Below are 14,267 nucleotides of genomic sequence, written 5' to 3'. Positions count from 1 at the left end.
GTGAACGGAAGTGAACTACTTCCTCATTGGTGAGGTCAACCGTTTATTGTATAGCGCCCCCTGGTGTCCTGGCGAATATAACTGGCCAGTATGGGAACTGCTGCTGCTGCTGCTGCTGCTGCTGCTGCTGCTGCTGCTGCTGCTTCTTCTTCTTCTTCTTCTTCTTCTTCTTCTTCTTATTCTTCTTCTTCTTATTCTTCTTCTTCTTATTCTTCTTCTTCTTCTTTGAGGTTCATTGGCAGTTGGCAAACAATGAATTGGGGCATTACCGCCACCAGGTGATATGGATTGTAGATCAGGATGTCTAGTACTTATAAAATAAAATAAAATAAAATAAAATAAAATAATGTTTGCTCATGTTTATGACATTGAACAATAACGTGTTCTATTGTTTCCTCTTCCCCACAATAGTCACATTTGCATCTGTTTGATGTTTTCCTATTTTTCAGTATGAGAACTTGAGTAAAAGTAGAAAAACCATGGTCTAAAAATACAAATGTATAGTGGTTGAGGAACTATTCAGGTCTAAGTTAAAGTAGCAATACTATAGTTTAAAAATACTTGAAAGTTCAAAATCGTACGTAAAAGTAGTAAAGTATTATCACCAAAATATACATGATGTACCAGATGTAAAAGTATTCATAGTGCATAATGACCCATTTCAAAATAATAAACAAGATATACAGTATTTATTGATAGAATAATTGTATTATTGTATTAAATAAGATAAATACTTATTCCACGACTGCTTCAGAACCACAGTTGTGTTATCAATATGACAAAAGGGTTTTTCGAAAATACAATGATAGAAAAATAAATACTTTTCTTCAACTCTAAGCATATATTCCTATTGGTGACTGTTTTGATCTATAGAAAAACAACTCAAACCATAAAATTATTAATACAATAAAGAAATCAACATTGAACAACCTCACCTCTGAGATGTAGTGGTGTTCAACACCTTTCCTCAGTTTACTTGGACTACTTACACCTGACAACATTAACAATGAACTGATCTTACTGTTGTTTAGTGCATCACTTTACATTCATTTACATTTATTTACACTACCTGTATTTATATTTAAACTATTTGTATTTAGTTGTTTAACATTGCGCTGCATGTTTGTTATTGCACTAGATGTTTGCACCTTGTTTTGTTCTTCTTTTGTATCTTGTTGTTTGCATCTCATGTTCATTTCTTCTTTTTTGTTGTTGTTTTGCACTGGGACCAGGGTAACACAACTTCGTTTAAATGTATACTGTACTGCCCTGTATAAAGGTAGCAGACAATAAACACTCTCTTAAAAGTGCAATATTTGTCTCTTAAATGTAGTGGACTAGAAGTACAGAGTAGCATAAAATGTTTATACTAAAGTACAAAAGCAAAAATGTGTTCTTCAGCACTTGAGTAACTGCACTTACTTTATTCTACCACAGTTCATTACATCATAACAGTAGTATCATCATTACATAATCGTAGTATAATGTGTACTGCGTGGACTCTGTCGCCCCCTGCTGGCTGCTTCTCAACGTCAAAAACGTCCAAAACACAAGAAATGGCCATCCAACAAATTACGCATGCGCAGTAGTCGGCGCTTTAAAACAAGTCTTGAGGAGGGAACATGAAGACAGTTGCAGGTGGACTTCAATAACAGTCGAGGTAATAAATACCAATATAAATACATTTTAGTACAAAACACGTCAGTCCGGTTGTGAGTGTTGTATTACGTTGGTAGTTTTAACCGCGTGGCTCCCGGAAGTGCGTTTCTGTTGGTTAAAACTAGCCGGCTAAACTTAGCCTAGCTAGCTAGCTAGCTTGTTATTGTTTTTCATGATTTCGCGAGAACCAAAATGGAGGCAAATGGAGGCAGTGTCGTACACAGCCACTCCCGAGTCCTCTTGTTTGAAGCACTCTCACTGAAATGTCCACCCATGACGCACCACTCTGAGTTTTAAATCTAGTTTGTGTCTGAATTAGCTTCTGAGTACTTGTATTGCACTGCTAATGTAGCTTAGCTTCAATTTCGATTTTAGGAAAAGGATGCCCGGGATCAGGCACTGTGTCGCTGCTTTGGTTCTCTACGGTTTGTCACAAGTATGAGTAGTTGGTGCATATATTTTACTACCAGCTCAGAGACCGTTTGTCTCCAGTTAAATATACAATAACACGACAAATCGTCTTTTTGTTTTGCAGGACGAGCAGCTGTCAAGTTCTCATGGGAGGTAGCTGTGGTTGAGATGCACCGCCGAGGCGCTGCAGGATGAGACAGCCGTCGTGGTCGCCATGACTCTGAGGTCCACACTGTTTCCACATACGGGATTCAAGCAGGACGCAGACACCACCGACTTCGACCAAGCGAGACCCGTGAGCCTCAAGAGGGAGTCCTGCGACTTCGTTATAGATGTTCAAAACGCACACGGGGGCGAGATCCCGAGCAGATCCAGAGACTTAGAGCAGAATTACATGACAAGCAAAGTGTCCCTCGCGCCCACAGTTGCAGAAGTAGTTCAAGGAGACAGTAACACTGTGGGGATATTGTCCCCGGTGAGACAAATGGGGGGTGAGGGAACCCCAGTGAAAGGCAAACCCCTCTCTGCTGACAATATGGATAACCCTCAGATGGCTCTGAACAACAACCCTAAGGATGCGGGTGCGGATGACAGTGTGAAGGGGGTTGTCCCCGGAGTCCTCGGCTCCGCATCCATTGAGCTCTCCTCTGAGGGCAAGTGGAGGAACATCAGGAAGACCCCCGCCAATCCCCACACACAGGCCAACTGCCTCCGGCAGATTCTCCTCCTCCAACTGGACCTCATTGAACAACAGCAACAGCAGCTGCAGTCCAAGGACAAGGAGATAGATGAGCTCAAAGCAGACAAGGAGACGGTATGTCAAATTATTTTACTATCTGCTATTAATGTGTGGATTTATATATTTAAAGTTAAGTTTATTTTGTCTACGTCTTCTTCTCTTGCAGCTTCTTGCGCGCATTGAGCGCATGGAGCGTCGCCTGCAGCTGACTAAGAAGGACCCGCCACGCGACAAGCGCCTTTTCCAGCCCCTGGAGCCATGGACCCCCGACAAAGAGGACCTGTGGGATCTGGATGTCGAGGAGGGTTCGCAGCCCAACACGGCCACTCCGCTCCAGTATAGTCGGGGTGGTAAAGGTCAAAAGAGGTAAAGGAAATAGCAGACAGCACTGAGCGTTTCTCATTTGACTTGTGATATTAAATCAAACCACATTATTAAATGCATGCAGGAAAGGAGAATCTACATCCAAGCGGTAAGAGTTCATGACTCTAATTCTTCTCTTTGCACACACAGGAAATCTTGCTTTGGAGATGCAAAAGTCCAGAAATCACGAGGCAAAAGCGCCAAGCTCAGCCCCCAGAAGTCTGAAATTCAGCCGGGCTCTCCCAATCAGAGAGAGCTGCGCAGTAAGGAAACCCCAGAGAAGACCGTCCCCGTGCGGTCAGGGTCAGAACGGGACCTCATGCTCCCGTGCAAAGAAGAGCCCGAGCTGAGCGGTCAGATTGAAGACCTGCCCTTCATGTCTACTACAGAGATGTACCTCTGTTGCTGGAACCAACCTCCTCTTTCTCCTCTGCGTGAGACTTCCCCTAAAAAGGAAGAAGAGGTGGCCAGTGAGTGGACTCCTCATGTAGTTCATGATATGCTGATTGTTTGTAAGCGTGACCTATATCCCATCTTTTTATCATTTTATCCATCAAATGTCCCGAACACTCTGTCTCTGAATGACTTGATTTCCCTCCTCTCTTCCTCTTAGTTCCATCGTGGAGAGAAAATCCCATCGAGCCTCTGGACGAGGACCCCTCCTTTATACCGCCCGAGGTGAGCTGCATCTTAAATGTTAATACAAGTTATCTCACTTAAAATCCAAAAGCATTTAACTCATGAATTACTCGTGTGACTTCCCATCAAGCCGCTGGACGACAATGTGTTTTTGAAACGCCACTTGAAGCTGGAGTTGGATGAGAAGAGGAGGAAAAGGTACCGAACACTGACTTCAGTTATTTCATTTGATATTTGAATGAATATGTTTGTTTTTTAGGTTTGACCAGAGCATGATTCATACTCAGTGCTGGAGATTAAAGAATCAGATCATAATGTTATTAGCCAATATTTGTTTGTTATGATTTTCTTTTAAGGGTCCCGTAAGTTGATTATTAAACAGTTGAGACACGATATGGAGTAAACGGGAAATTTTACAAAATATTAGAGCAGTTAAAACCTTGATGTAATTGGAAAATAGATCATAACGTCAAAAACAACTTTTAAATAACACAAAGAAACAGGAAGCTTAAATATAAACAACAATGCAGCCCATACAACTTAAACTTAGTATACATCACTGTAATGAACACTAAGCTCTGGTTTTGGTGAGGACAAGCTTGTAATCTGAACATTAAATACATTTTGTATTAATAAAATAGCACAAGCCACTTCTTTATTACTGTCTATGCAATGCAAGTTAAGGGAAGGCCTTTTTTTTCCCATATAAGTTTATTGAGATCAAGATTTATTTTTATTAAAATATTGTGTTTGTCAACAGATTGAACTCCGGTTAAAAATACGATAAGATGAAATAGAGCTTCATGAATCCCGAAGGAAATTCTTGTGCCAGAGATCGATCGGATTACAACAGAAGAATGAGAAAAAAATAGAATAGAAATATAGAGAATAGAATAAACGTGGCTCTAGTTTTTTTCTTTACCAGGTTGTTTGTAGAATTCAAATTCATTCTTCAGGGAATTAGAAATAGTTTTCACCTTGCCCTAAATATTTACTATGCTGTAAATACACGGTGCAGCTTTGAGGATGGATTTTAAAGGCTCACAATGTGTGAAAGCGTATTACTCCAATCTCCCCAAAACATGTAAAAACAGGAGGCTCGGGATTCAATTCTTAGTGAAGTCAAGTAGTTAGGAGTTCTCTCCAGCAGTATGTCAAGATTTCTCTGTCGTTCTCTCCTCTTGCTGCCGTTTTCATCGATGGTCTGTGTCTTCAGGTGGGACATCCAGCGAATCAGAGAGCAGCGCATGTTTCAGCGGCTGCAGCAGCGCATGAACAGGAAGAAGGTCGTCCCGGAGACGGAGCCAGAGCTCTCGTCCTTCTATCCCGACACTGAAGATGGTGCGTCTGCATGACTTCATACACAATTCAGCAACATCAGTGGGATGTTTTTTTTAAAACTTGATTCTTTTGTTTCTGCCAGTTGAAACAATCGTGATCACTCCCTTCCTGCCTGTGGTTGCGTTTGGCCGGCCGCTGCCCAAACTCTCACAACAGTAAGTCTGTCTTTACTGTGAGGTTAGCTCATCGTGGCATGATCCATAAAGTTATTGATCATCTAATTACTCTGGTGATTCTGCACTGCAGGAAGTTTTAGTTGCATTTTCAAAAAAAATTGAAAAATGAGAGATGGGGAGGAAGTCAGGGGGTGAAAGCAGCTGATATTATTTGGTAAAAGCGTGTTTGTAAGACTGATTTTGGTGATTTGAACATTTCATTGAGCCTCGACTGAGAGATAACAAAAAGGGTTATTACGGTATTATGTACAGGTGACCGATTAGAAAGAGAAAACCAACATAAAGAGCCTCCAGAAGGGCTTCAGTGCTCCTTGTTGAACTCTACTTTAGTGATATTCTTCCAAAAGATATTTCCCTCATTTGGTGTTTTGATGACGTTGGAGGAGAGCTCTGTCTTTTAAATCTCTCCGTTCTTCAGGAACATTAAGTCTCTTTAACTCAAATGTTTCTTCTTCCTCCTGAAGGAACTTCGAGCTGCCATGGCTGGACGACCGAAGCCGCTGTCGCATCGAGGTGCCCAAAAAACACACTCCTCACCGGACCTGTCGGAAGTGAAGTTGTGTGTGTGTGTGTGCCAGCGAAGAGATGCCACTCCATGCCCAGATTAGAAAATGCTATATTTGTCTTGCCTGGTGTGTGTGTGTGCGTGTGTGTGTGGGGGGAGGAGACAAGTCGCTATGTATAACTGCTGTCGCTTTCAGTCTGAAGTCTCACCGCTGACCAGCTGATCTCCTGCAGAATATTATACAAGCATGGCAGATAGCTCGATGTGTTTTTTTGGTCTCGTTTTGATAAAAAGGGAGATTAAAATGCAACAAGATTACAGTCCTCCAGCTGTTTGAAGACGCCACATCAGTTTGTAAAACGTTTGAACAGTCATGTGCATGTTGTGCAACACGTTTAAAATACATTTTTTGGCAGCAAGACAGATTTCATCACATAAAAGTGGAGCTTTCTGTCACTTTTTATGCGGCTGGACTCTAATCTTGAGCGCATTCATGTTGGCGGTAAAAAAATCTAACATTTTAACCTGAAAGTAGAGCTTGTGCTGTACGTTATGAGCAATATGCAAACTAACTTTCTGTTCTGGGTCGTCCTGCCACACAATATCTAAACCCGACTGTGTCGTGCTGTGTATTGCCTTTATCGCTGTTCGCACACAAATTCAAATACGACTTTATCAATGTTTGGTGTGATATCGGGAGGTTTGAGTCGCACTCAGCATGATTTCTTCTGAAATAATTGCAGTTCTAGTTCGAGAAATTTAGCAAAAAAAAAAGCAACCAAATGATTGTTCTGTGTTCATGAAAACAGCAGCACGGATACTTCGACAGGTGGTCAAAACCCGGTGTTCTGTTCCCTGTTCTGTTCCTATTAGTTAGTTTTCTTTAACGTGAGTTGCATGGACTCTTATTTAGCAGTTTCTAAATAAATAAAACAAACATGGTAGCATGGCTTCAACCCCTCGAATGGAGACGACTCTCCGCTCATCGGGCTGCAAAAAAACTACAAACTACCGTTGAAAGCATGACTTTGTGGCCGCTCCGTTCATTGAGAGCTGTTCATCACGACGCCGTCTGATAAAGTACAGCTTTGATCTTCGCTTACATGCAGTAAATATTAGGCAGGTTGTGTGTATGCATTTTGGTCTCCAGTTATCCGACGTTCAAGGGAACCGTTGTAGACGATCAATAAGCTTTCTAGCTGTAGTTCTGTAGATGTTCGACATGCTGCCGGTTAAATCTCTCCCTCTGTGATACAAACCGTGTTCTTCTCTGCTCGACCTCTTTAAACACACGATGCGGCGGCTCTCTGCTTCCACTCTCCAGCTGTCTGTGGAGGCAGCTTTTGGAAATACAAAAAGTTGATTTTCTTCTTTTCTTTTGTTTTTTTTGTACATAGGTTCCAGAAACAAATGTACATAAAACATGGCTGTTATTTTTTTATTATTTAATGTTGGAAGTGTTGAGTACATTCAATATTGTTCTATGATTGTATGTTGACAAATTGACAGTTTTGAAAGTTACATTTTTTTGGAATAAAATTAACATGTCTACGATATTTTGGATGTTTGTTTGTGGTTTGATCGAATGGGAAGAAGTAGATTTTAGAGGCCGATATCGATATTTAAAAACAATCTGATGTGATGCTTTATATAGTTAAATTTACATTGAAGCGTTGATGCTACAGAGCTGTCTGCACACCGTTATCCTCGCTATCGCATTGCATTGTGGGATATGTATTCATTAGACTCCAGAGCCACTGAAGACAAACGGTTTTCAAAGGATCATGATAAATAAACTAGACTTCAAATCAGACGACCAGTTAGTTAAATCTTGAAAAAAAAGTTTATTGAACAAAAAGCAAAAACAGGACAGTTTCTCAAAAACAAACTAACACAGCTGACTCATTATCATCTAGTGAAAATCCTGCAGACCTCAAAAACACTAAGACACGAGTCACCGGTGACCTTCCACTGGTGAAGAGTCAGCTGAATATACCGTCCTTTATGTATTTGTGTAAAACAAACCGTCCCATTAGTGAATTTAGACAGAAAGGATGTTGAGACAACACACTCTTTGTACTCCATCAGGGCTAAAACTGTATATTTTATATGACAAACCAGCCCGATACAAAAAAAGTGCTGACATATAAAATATCCACTTCTTTCCTTTGGGTTCTTTTAAACTTTTTGTTTTTAGTGTTAATTTAAATCATGCCTCGAGAAGTTATTATTTACACTGACTGCAAGATAAATTTTCACTTTAAAAGAATTTGTGTCATTTGGCTTTCGTCTTAAATGAGACCAGAAGACCTGTGAAGGATAATGACCCTTATAGGCTTTTCCTTTTTTTTTGGATAAAATACGTTATACAGGCATTAAATGGGAAACAAAAACACACCTCAGAACAAAAAAGCCACACACACACACACCTTTAGAACACAGCTGAAGCAGCAAGTGTTCTGCCAGTTAATCCTTTGAAAGAACCTAAACATAGAGATCGGAGTGTGTTTGTATCTGTATTAACAACCACTCCGTTCAGTCTCTCCTGAGGTTATTCAGGCGCTCCTCCAGGTCGGCGTCTGCGTCTGCCAGGGCGGCTTGAGGCTCCACCTTCTTCCCTCCGGCCACCGACAAGCTTCCCCCGGTGCTCGGGAGATCTGAAATGAACAACACGATGAGCCTCCAGTGGTGCGACGTACAGAAACCAGACGAAAGGAGCGTGCGTGTATAAAATGTGATTTTTTTTCTTCTTACTTGACAGTTCGTCGCTCAGATTGAGACCCAGCTCGTCCAACACCTGGGACACGATGGCGTCACTGTGCACGAGGCAGAGACACAATCAGTGACGTATCACAGTGAACTCACAACATATGGGAGGATGAGTTAAAGGGAAAGTGGCAGTAAACTCATTTAGTGTTGCACTTTCATAAAATGTATTTAAATAAGAATATCGAAGCAGCTTGAGTCGTCCCCTTCTAACTTTTAGTCGCTATTAAGGGTCAAGCTTCTCATTGTTTTCACAATAAAGTGCTGCAGGGATGACGTACATATTTGTAGGACAACCAGGAAGTTAGCGTCACACTGGTTCCTTCCACAAAAAGCCAATGAGCTTCTACCCTTTGATTTTCAAATATTACAGAAAACAATCTCTAAATGTTTATGATACTCAGAGAACGTAAATATCAGACAACAGCCAGCAGCAGGTTAGCTTAGCTTAGCTTAGCACAAACAATTGGAAACAGAGGGAAACTGCTAGCTTGGCTGTGTCCTGTTCTGCAGTCGAGTTGTTACTGTGAGCTGATCAGCAGAGACTGAAGAAACAGTCCAGCACATAACATCCTGTAAAACCACAACGTGACCTTTTTACATTTCAGTTTTCTGTGTGTTGATTTCTTTAGAAGTGCTGGTGAACAGATTGTGTTACCTTCGGACATCTGGGAGTAACAGACACAGGTATTGTGATTTTCTGTCATTCCTTTGGTAAATAGTTATACTAACGGCGTACCCTAAATGTGGAACAACCGGTGGCCCTTACCTCTCGTCCTCATCGTCCTCATCGCCCATGGCGTCATCGATGGCGTCGTTCATCATCTCCTCTTTCATGTCCATGATTTCACTCTGCTTTTCAAACTCCATCATGATCTTCTGGATCTGAGGCAGTTTCAGCTGCGGAAGAGGAACAAAATATATTCACTGTCAACATCTGGAGGTTAGCGGTTAAATTCCATCAAACAATAGCGTGTTTCCGACCTGTCTGTTCATGGTGGCCATTGCTTTGGTGACGCCCTTCATGGCCTGGGCCATGCTGTTGTTGGACTTGAGCGTCTGTATCTTCAGACTGACGGCCTGAATGTTGGCTTTCATCATGATGAACTTCTTCACGTAGCGTCGCGTGCGGACCAGATCCTTGGCCATGATCTTGACGGCGTCCTGCAAGGAATTAACACAAAACAAACAAACACACACACACACACACACACACACACACCGCATGTTAGGATCATAAATCTCTCTCTCATCATAAAACACAAGCGATTCTTCCTTCGCCACCCACCATTTGTCCCTGTTTGGCCATTTTCTTGATGTCAGCGATGATCTTCTTCTCCTGCTGCTCCAGTTTCATTCGCTCTCGGTCCAGCTCCCTCATGGCTCGGTTGAGCGCCCTCTGATTCTGCCTCAGCAGCTCCTCCGGAGTCTTCCTCTTCCCAAACAGGAACTCCATCTGTTTGACCGAAACAGAAGGTCAACACAGTCAAGTTAAGTATATACTGTTAGAGACTAGTGCTGACATGATGAGTCAATTAATCAATTAGTAAACTGACAGAACATGTTGCTCCTGTTATGTTTTTTTCATGTATTTCTATCTTGTTCCTTTTCTTTGAAAAGTTAAAACTTAAAGAATATTAGGGCTGAAGAAAGTGATTAGTTGATTAGATTTTAGCCCAAAAAACATACAAAAAAGTGAATGTGCAGCTGAGACAATATGTTGATTAATCAATAAAGAAAATTCATTGACAACTATCTTTTTTTTATGTATTACAATTGTGGAGATTTGCAGCTTTTCTTTTTAATACACTTAATAATTATTAGTATTAATAATAATATTGAGGTTTGGACTGTTGTGAAGGTGTCACTCACTATTCTCAACAAATGAATATAAGAAGAAACTATTCAGCTGATTAATCCAGAATGAAAATAATTATTAGTTAATAGTTAAAATGAGCTTCATCTCTAATCTAATATATATATATAATAAACAGTTTAACAATCACAGTGTACATTATTCTAGTTTTAATACTTTAAGTACATTTTCCTGATTAAACTTACATACTTTAACTTATGTAACATATATGTAGTGTTGGACTTTTACCTGTAACAGTATTGTCACAGTGTGGTATTAGTACTTTTACTTAAGTAAAAGATGTGTATACTTCCTGGACCACTGCTATTTGTACACGAATCGGTAAGTTTCTCACATCACATTAATCTTCATGTACAGTCTATAGTCCAGCCGATGGAAAACATTACTCATCAGTCAGTAATGTGACTCGAGGCCTGAAGTCTCCGTCCAGCCGTGTTTCAGCCTCTCAAATCTGCCTCAACATCCTCCAACAACTGTTCGTTCCTTTACACAATCTAACGGCAGCTTTATGAACCCAAACCCCGGACAGTGTTTCAATCTCACCGTCGTAAAAAGTCGGTAATCCGGAAGGTTAAGCGGTGTTTAAGGCGTCTTCTCCGACTTCCACTCGACACAAATGTGAACGATTATTTGTTTTCTTTCCAACACTTCCGTGTTGCGGTACCGGAAATGACGTAATTGCGTACGCATAAAAAAACCGGACGGCCTATTTTCGCTGACGTCACGTGATTCACGAACGAACTACAGGAAAAAACACGAGCTTTCAAAATAAAATCATTTATTTCATAGATCAGTGACATTTTCTTTAATACAGCCAGTGGTGGAAGAAATACTCAAAATTATTTAATTTAGTACAAGTAGTAAAACCACAGTGTAAAATACTCCATGACAAATAAAAGTCCTTTATTCAAGCTGATTCAAGAATATATTATGTTATATTATATTATATTATATTATATTGCATTATATATTCTTGTTCTTACATTTTCAATATACAAATACTTTTTAATGTTGCATTTGTAGGTCCAAGGTTCATTTTTTGTCACAGGGTTGAGGGTTGAGAGTTGCACACCAAAATGCAGTTGTAGTCCATTCATGCTAGACAAAAAACAAAAATAGTATTGCAAGTTAATTTTCTTTTTATTTGCATGAGGAGGAATTAAACATTTTAATAAAAACATTTAATTTTCTATAAATTGAAAACAGCTTTTATTTTGCAGGTGAAAGGGCTCGTTATCCGGTCATAATGTCGCGCACTTTATGTAGGTGGAGTGCACGTGTGTATAGTCTGCATAAACTACGAAGATGTCAGCTGTGGAGGCAGATAGGAGTTGCTGAAGGTTGAACAAAAGGAGCGCTCAGTAAACCTGCGGACACAACTTTTACGGATTAATGGACTTCACCGGCGGTTGAAACACGTGTCTCTGTGGCAGCTGCGCTTCTTCTTAGTACCTCTGGATATATTCACAACTATTTCACCATGTGGGTCTTCAGCATGGCACATCAGCACAAGCTGCTCCTCGGTTGGACTAGGAAATTGCACAAGCGTGCATCAATCTCAGGAGTGGACTCTCAGTTTGCCTCCCACCACGTCTCCGCGTCTCTCCGGTGCCCAGAGGACAGCAGCATCGACCCTGTGGGGAAGAGACGACGCAGGGTGTCGAGTACCTCCAGTGTCCAACGCAAGCCTGTTGTGTCTGATGGGTGGCAGAAACAGGAGAGGTCAGCTCAGAGTAAAACGTGGAAAAAGGAGATCCCAGAGCTGCAGAGGCCAAATCAGAGGAGGGAAGGTGACAGCAGAGTGTCCTCTGAACTCAGGAGACTGAGTCTGGATGATTTCCCTGCAGAGAAGGAGAGGATGGCGGGACAGAAGTCAACGCTGCACCCCAGAGAAGACCACTATGAGGTCGTCTTTGGCATCGCCCCCTGCCTCTTGGCTCTCACTCAGGGCAGAAGGACGGCCAGAAAACTGTTTGTGAAAGACGGTGAGGCCTCTCACAGGGCGTCCGTGTTGAAGGTGTGCGAGGAAGCCCATGGGCGAGGCATTCAAGTGCAGAGGGTCAGCAAGAAAGATCTGGACAAGATGTCCTCTGGGCGAGTACATCAAGGGGTGTGTCTGCAGGCGAGTCCTCTGGGCTACCTCGCTGAAGACAGAGACTCCACCGTGCCCAACGGGACAGACCCCCCTCTCTGGCTCGTCCTGGAGAGAGTTCAGGACCCGATGAATCTCGGTGCCATCCTGCGCTCGGCTTATTTCCTGGGTGTGGACAGGGTCGCCAGCAGTCTTCGCCACAGCTGTCCGTTGTCCCCCGTGGTCAGCAAGGCCAGCTCAGGGGTCATGGAGGTGATTGGGGTGTACGGATATGAGAAGCTCGAAGACATGCTGAAGTTGAAGGTGGCGCGGGGCTGGCAGGTGGTCGGCACGGTGGGGGCCGAGGCAGAGGAGACATCGATTCCCGTGACCCGGTGTTCAGACTTTCAGATGACCAGACCCACGGTGTTGTTGATGGGGGGCGAGGGGGAGGGACTGTCCCAGCAGCTGCTCTCTCTGTGCCAGACTCTTCTCACCATCCCAGCTGGCAGAGAGCTGTTCCCCGGTGTGGAGTCTCTCAACGTCTCTGTGGCTTCAGGCATTCTGCTGCACGCTCTGCTGTCCTCCAGGAGGTCCACCGGACGATGACCACCTTAAAGTTACTGTGAGGAACCGGTCCACCGTGGACAGACCCAGATCTGGTCTTCACCCGCAGGCTCTGACCTACAGTCAGAGCTCCGGAGGGAGGAGGAGAGCTCAGCAGCAGCAGCTGCTCCTCCTCCTCCTCCTCCTCCAGGAGCAGAGCTTCTCCTCTCTGCTCCTCTGGTCCTGGATGATGATATTCTATATTTTTCTTCTCAGCAAATTCCAACAATGAATGTATCTACGAACAAGTATTGTTTGTGTATCAAAGCCTGATATCGCTTCTTCCTCTGAGCCATAGAGCTCCATTAAAAACATGTAAATTACCTTCACTGTTGTTCCTTCATCACCATGAACACACACACTGTAGTTTATTTTGACTACATCACAAACACCGTCCTGCTGCTACAAATACTCACTGGAACACCAAATGTGGATTAATCTGCCGCTGAAAATAGTCCTCAACAAAAGCACAATTTAGTCCTGTTTGAGTGATGTCTGCTTAAAACTACGGTGCCCAGTAGGTTTAGGAAGTAACTGAGACATTTAAAAAAATACATTTGTCACCAGATTTGAAAGATGTAAGTCTTCAGTAGAGTAGGAAGTCTGAAAGTATTGTTACACTGAGAACACGTTTGCCTGTTCTTATTTCCCGATTTTGTGCCTCCTCGTCACATTGTGACCCGTAAATCAATCTCAGCGCTCCATCCCAATTCCTAGAATGCATCTCGAGGAGATTGGAGGCTTGCTAGAGGAGCTATGAGCGAGGATACACAGGTGAAATATAAATATATATAATATATATAAATATAATAGAAACCAGTTGAGGGAAATCAGCATGTTGGCCTTCTGTTCTCTCTACTGGCGAGGATGGAGACTGATATTGTTTAAATTGAAAGACTATTTTCCACCAACGAGTAGTCACTGGAGGGAAGTCTTGTATTGTACACTGGACAAGATCAGATAGATCACAGAGGATCTACTTTAATCTTTTTTTTAACCTTAAATATACGGAAGCTGACAGCATTACATTACAGTCATTTAGCAGACGATTTTATCCAAAGCGACTTACAATTCAGTATCTATCTACACCGTAGACGCAGCTACAGGAGCAATTT

At 42.2% G+C, this 14,267-nt stretch overlaps 3 protein-coding genes across 5 annotated transcripts; 2 read left to right on the top strand and 1 right to left on the bottom strand.

Moving 5' to 3' along the window:
- Positions 1–1,588: 1,588 nt before the first annotated feature.
- Positions 1,589–7,389, top strand: msl1b (MSL complex subunit 1b). Of its 3 annotated transcripts, none has more exons than XM_068736796.1 (9): positions 1,589–1,660; positions 2,195–2,884; positions 2,976–3,175; positions 3,323–3,642; positions 3,786–3,850; positions 3,942–4,009; positions 5,028–5,152; positions 5,235–5,307; positions 5,793–7,389. In XM_068736796.1, the coding sequence occupies exons 2-9, from the start codon at positions 2,285–2,287 to the stop codon at positions 5,881–5,883; spliced, it is 1,542 nt and encodes a 513-aa protein (XP_068592897.1). In that variant the 5' UTR covers positions 1,589–1,660; positions 2,195–2,284; the 3' UTR covers positions 5,884–7,389. The 3 variants fall into 3 exon arrangements, with proteins under 3 accessions (XP_068592897.1, XP_068592895.1, XP_068592896.1); XM_068736794.1 differs by having other exon boundaries at positions 3,323–3,684; XM_068736795.1 differs by lacking the exon at positions 1,589–1,660 and adding an exon at positions 1,897–2,095 and having other exon boundaries at positions 3,323–3,684.
- A 268-nt stretch (positions 7,390–7,657) lies between these two features.
- On the bottom strand, positions 7,658–11,135 carry chmp2a (charged multivesicular body protein 2A). Its single transcript, XM_068736797.1, has 6 exons — positions 11,019–11,135; positions 9,888–10,055; positions 9,584–9,763; positions 9,369–9,499; positions 8,588–8,649; positions 7,658–8,490 (listed from the first exon to the last, which is right to left on the bottom strand). Exons 2-6 carry the CDS (start codon positions 10,053–10,055, stop codon positions 8,369–8,371), a joined length of 663 nt encoding a protein of 220 aa, XP_068592898.1. The 5' UTR covers positions 11,019–11,135; the 3' UTR covers positions 7,658–8,368.
- Positions 11,136–11,752: 617 nt separating this feature from the next.
- On the top strand, positions 11,753–13,837 carry mrm1 (mitochondrial rRNA methyltransferase 1 homolog (S. cerevisiae)). Its single transcript, XM_068736816.1, has one exon. The coding sequence runs from the start codon at positions 11,956–11,958 to the stop codon at positions 13,153–13,155; it is 1,200 nt and encodes a 399-aa protein (XP_068592917.1). The 5' UTR covers positions 11,753–11,955; the 3' UTR covers positions 13,156–13,837.
- Positions 13,838–14,267: the final 430 nt, after the last annotated feature.

Source organism: Cebidichthys violaceus, unplaced genomic scaffold (assembly GCF_023349555.1).
Source record: "Cebidichthys violaceus isolate CVI_PGR_0920_01 unplaced genomic scaffold, fCebVio1.0.p SCAF_72, whole genome shotgun sequence".
Lineage (NCBI taxonomy): Eukaryota > Metazoa > Chordata > Actinopteri > Perciformes > Stichaeidae > Cebidichthys > Cebidichthys violaceus.
The sequence above is the reverse complement of the archived record's forward strand: the minus strand, read 5'-3'. Positions and strand labels throughout refer to the sequence as shown.

Coding starts and splice junctions, on each gene's coding strand:
- msl1b (XM_068736794.1), top strand. CDS start 2,285: ATGACTCTGAGGTCCACACTGTTTCCACATACGGGATTCAAGCAGGAC. Junction 2,885..2,975: donor TCAAAGCAGACAAGGAGACG/GTATGTCAAATT, acceptor CTTCTCTTGCAG/CTTCTTGCGCGCATTGAGCG. Junction 5,153..5,234: donor CTATCCCGACACTGAAGATG/GTGCGTCTGCAT, acceptor TGTTTCTGCCAG/TTGAAACAATCGTGATCACT.
- chmp2a (XM_068736797.1), bottom strand. CDS start 10,055: ATGGAGTTCCTGTTTGGGAAGAGGAAGACTCCGGAGGAGCTGCTGAGG. Junction 9,500..9,583: donor TGGCCACCATGAACAGACAG/GTCGGAAACACG, acceptor CCTCTTCCGCAG/CTGAAACTGCCTCAGATCCA. Junction 8,650..9,368: donor GAGGACGATGAGGACGAGAG/GTAAGGGCCACC, acceptor CCTCGTGCACAG/TGACGCCATCGTGTCCCAGG.
- mrm1 (XM_068736816.1), top strand. CDS start 11,956: ATGTGGGTCTTCAGCATGGCACATCAGCACAAGCTGCTCCTCGGTTGG.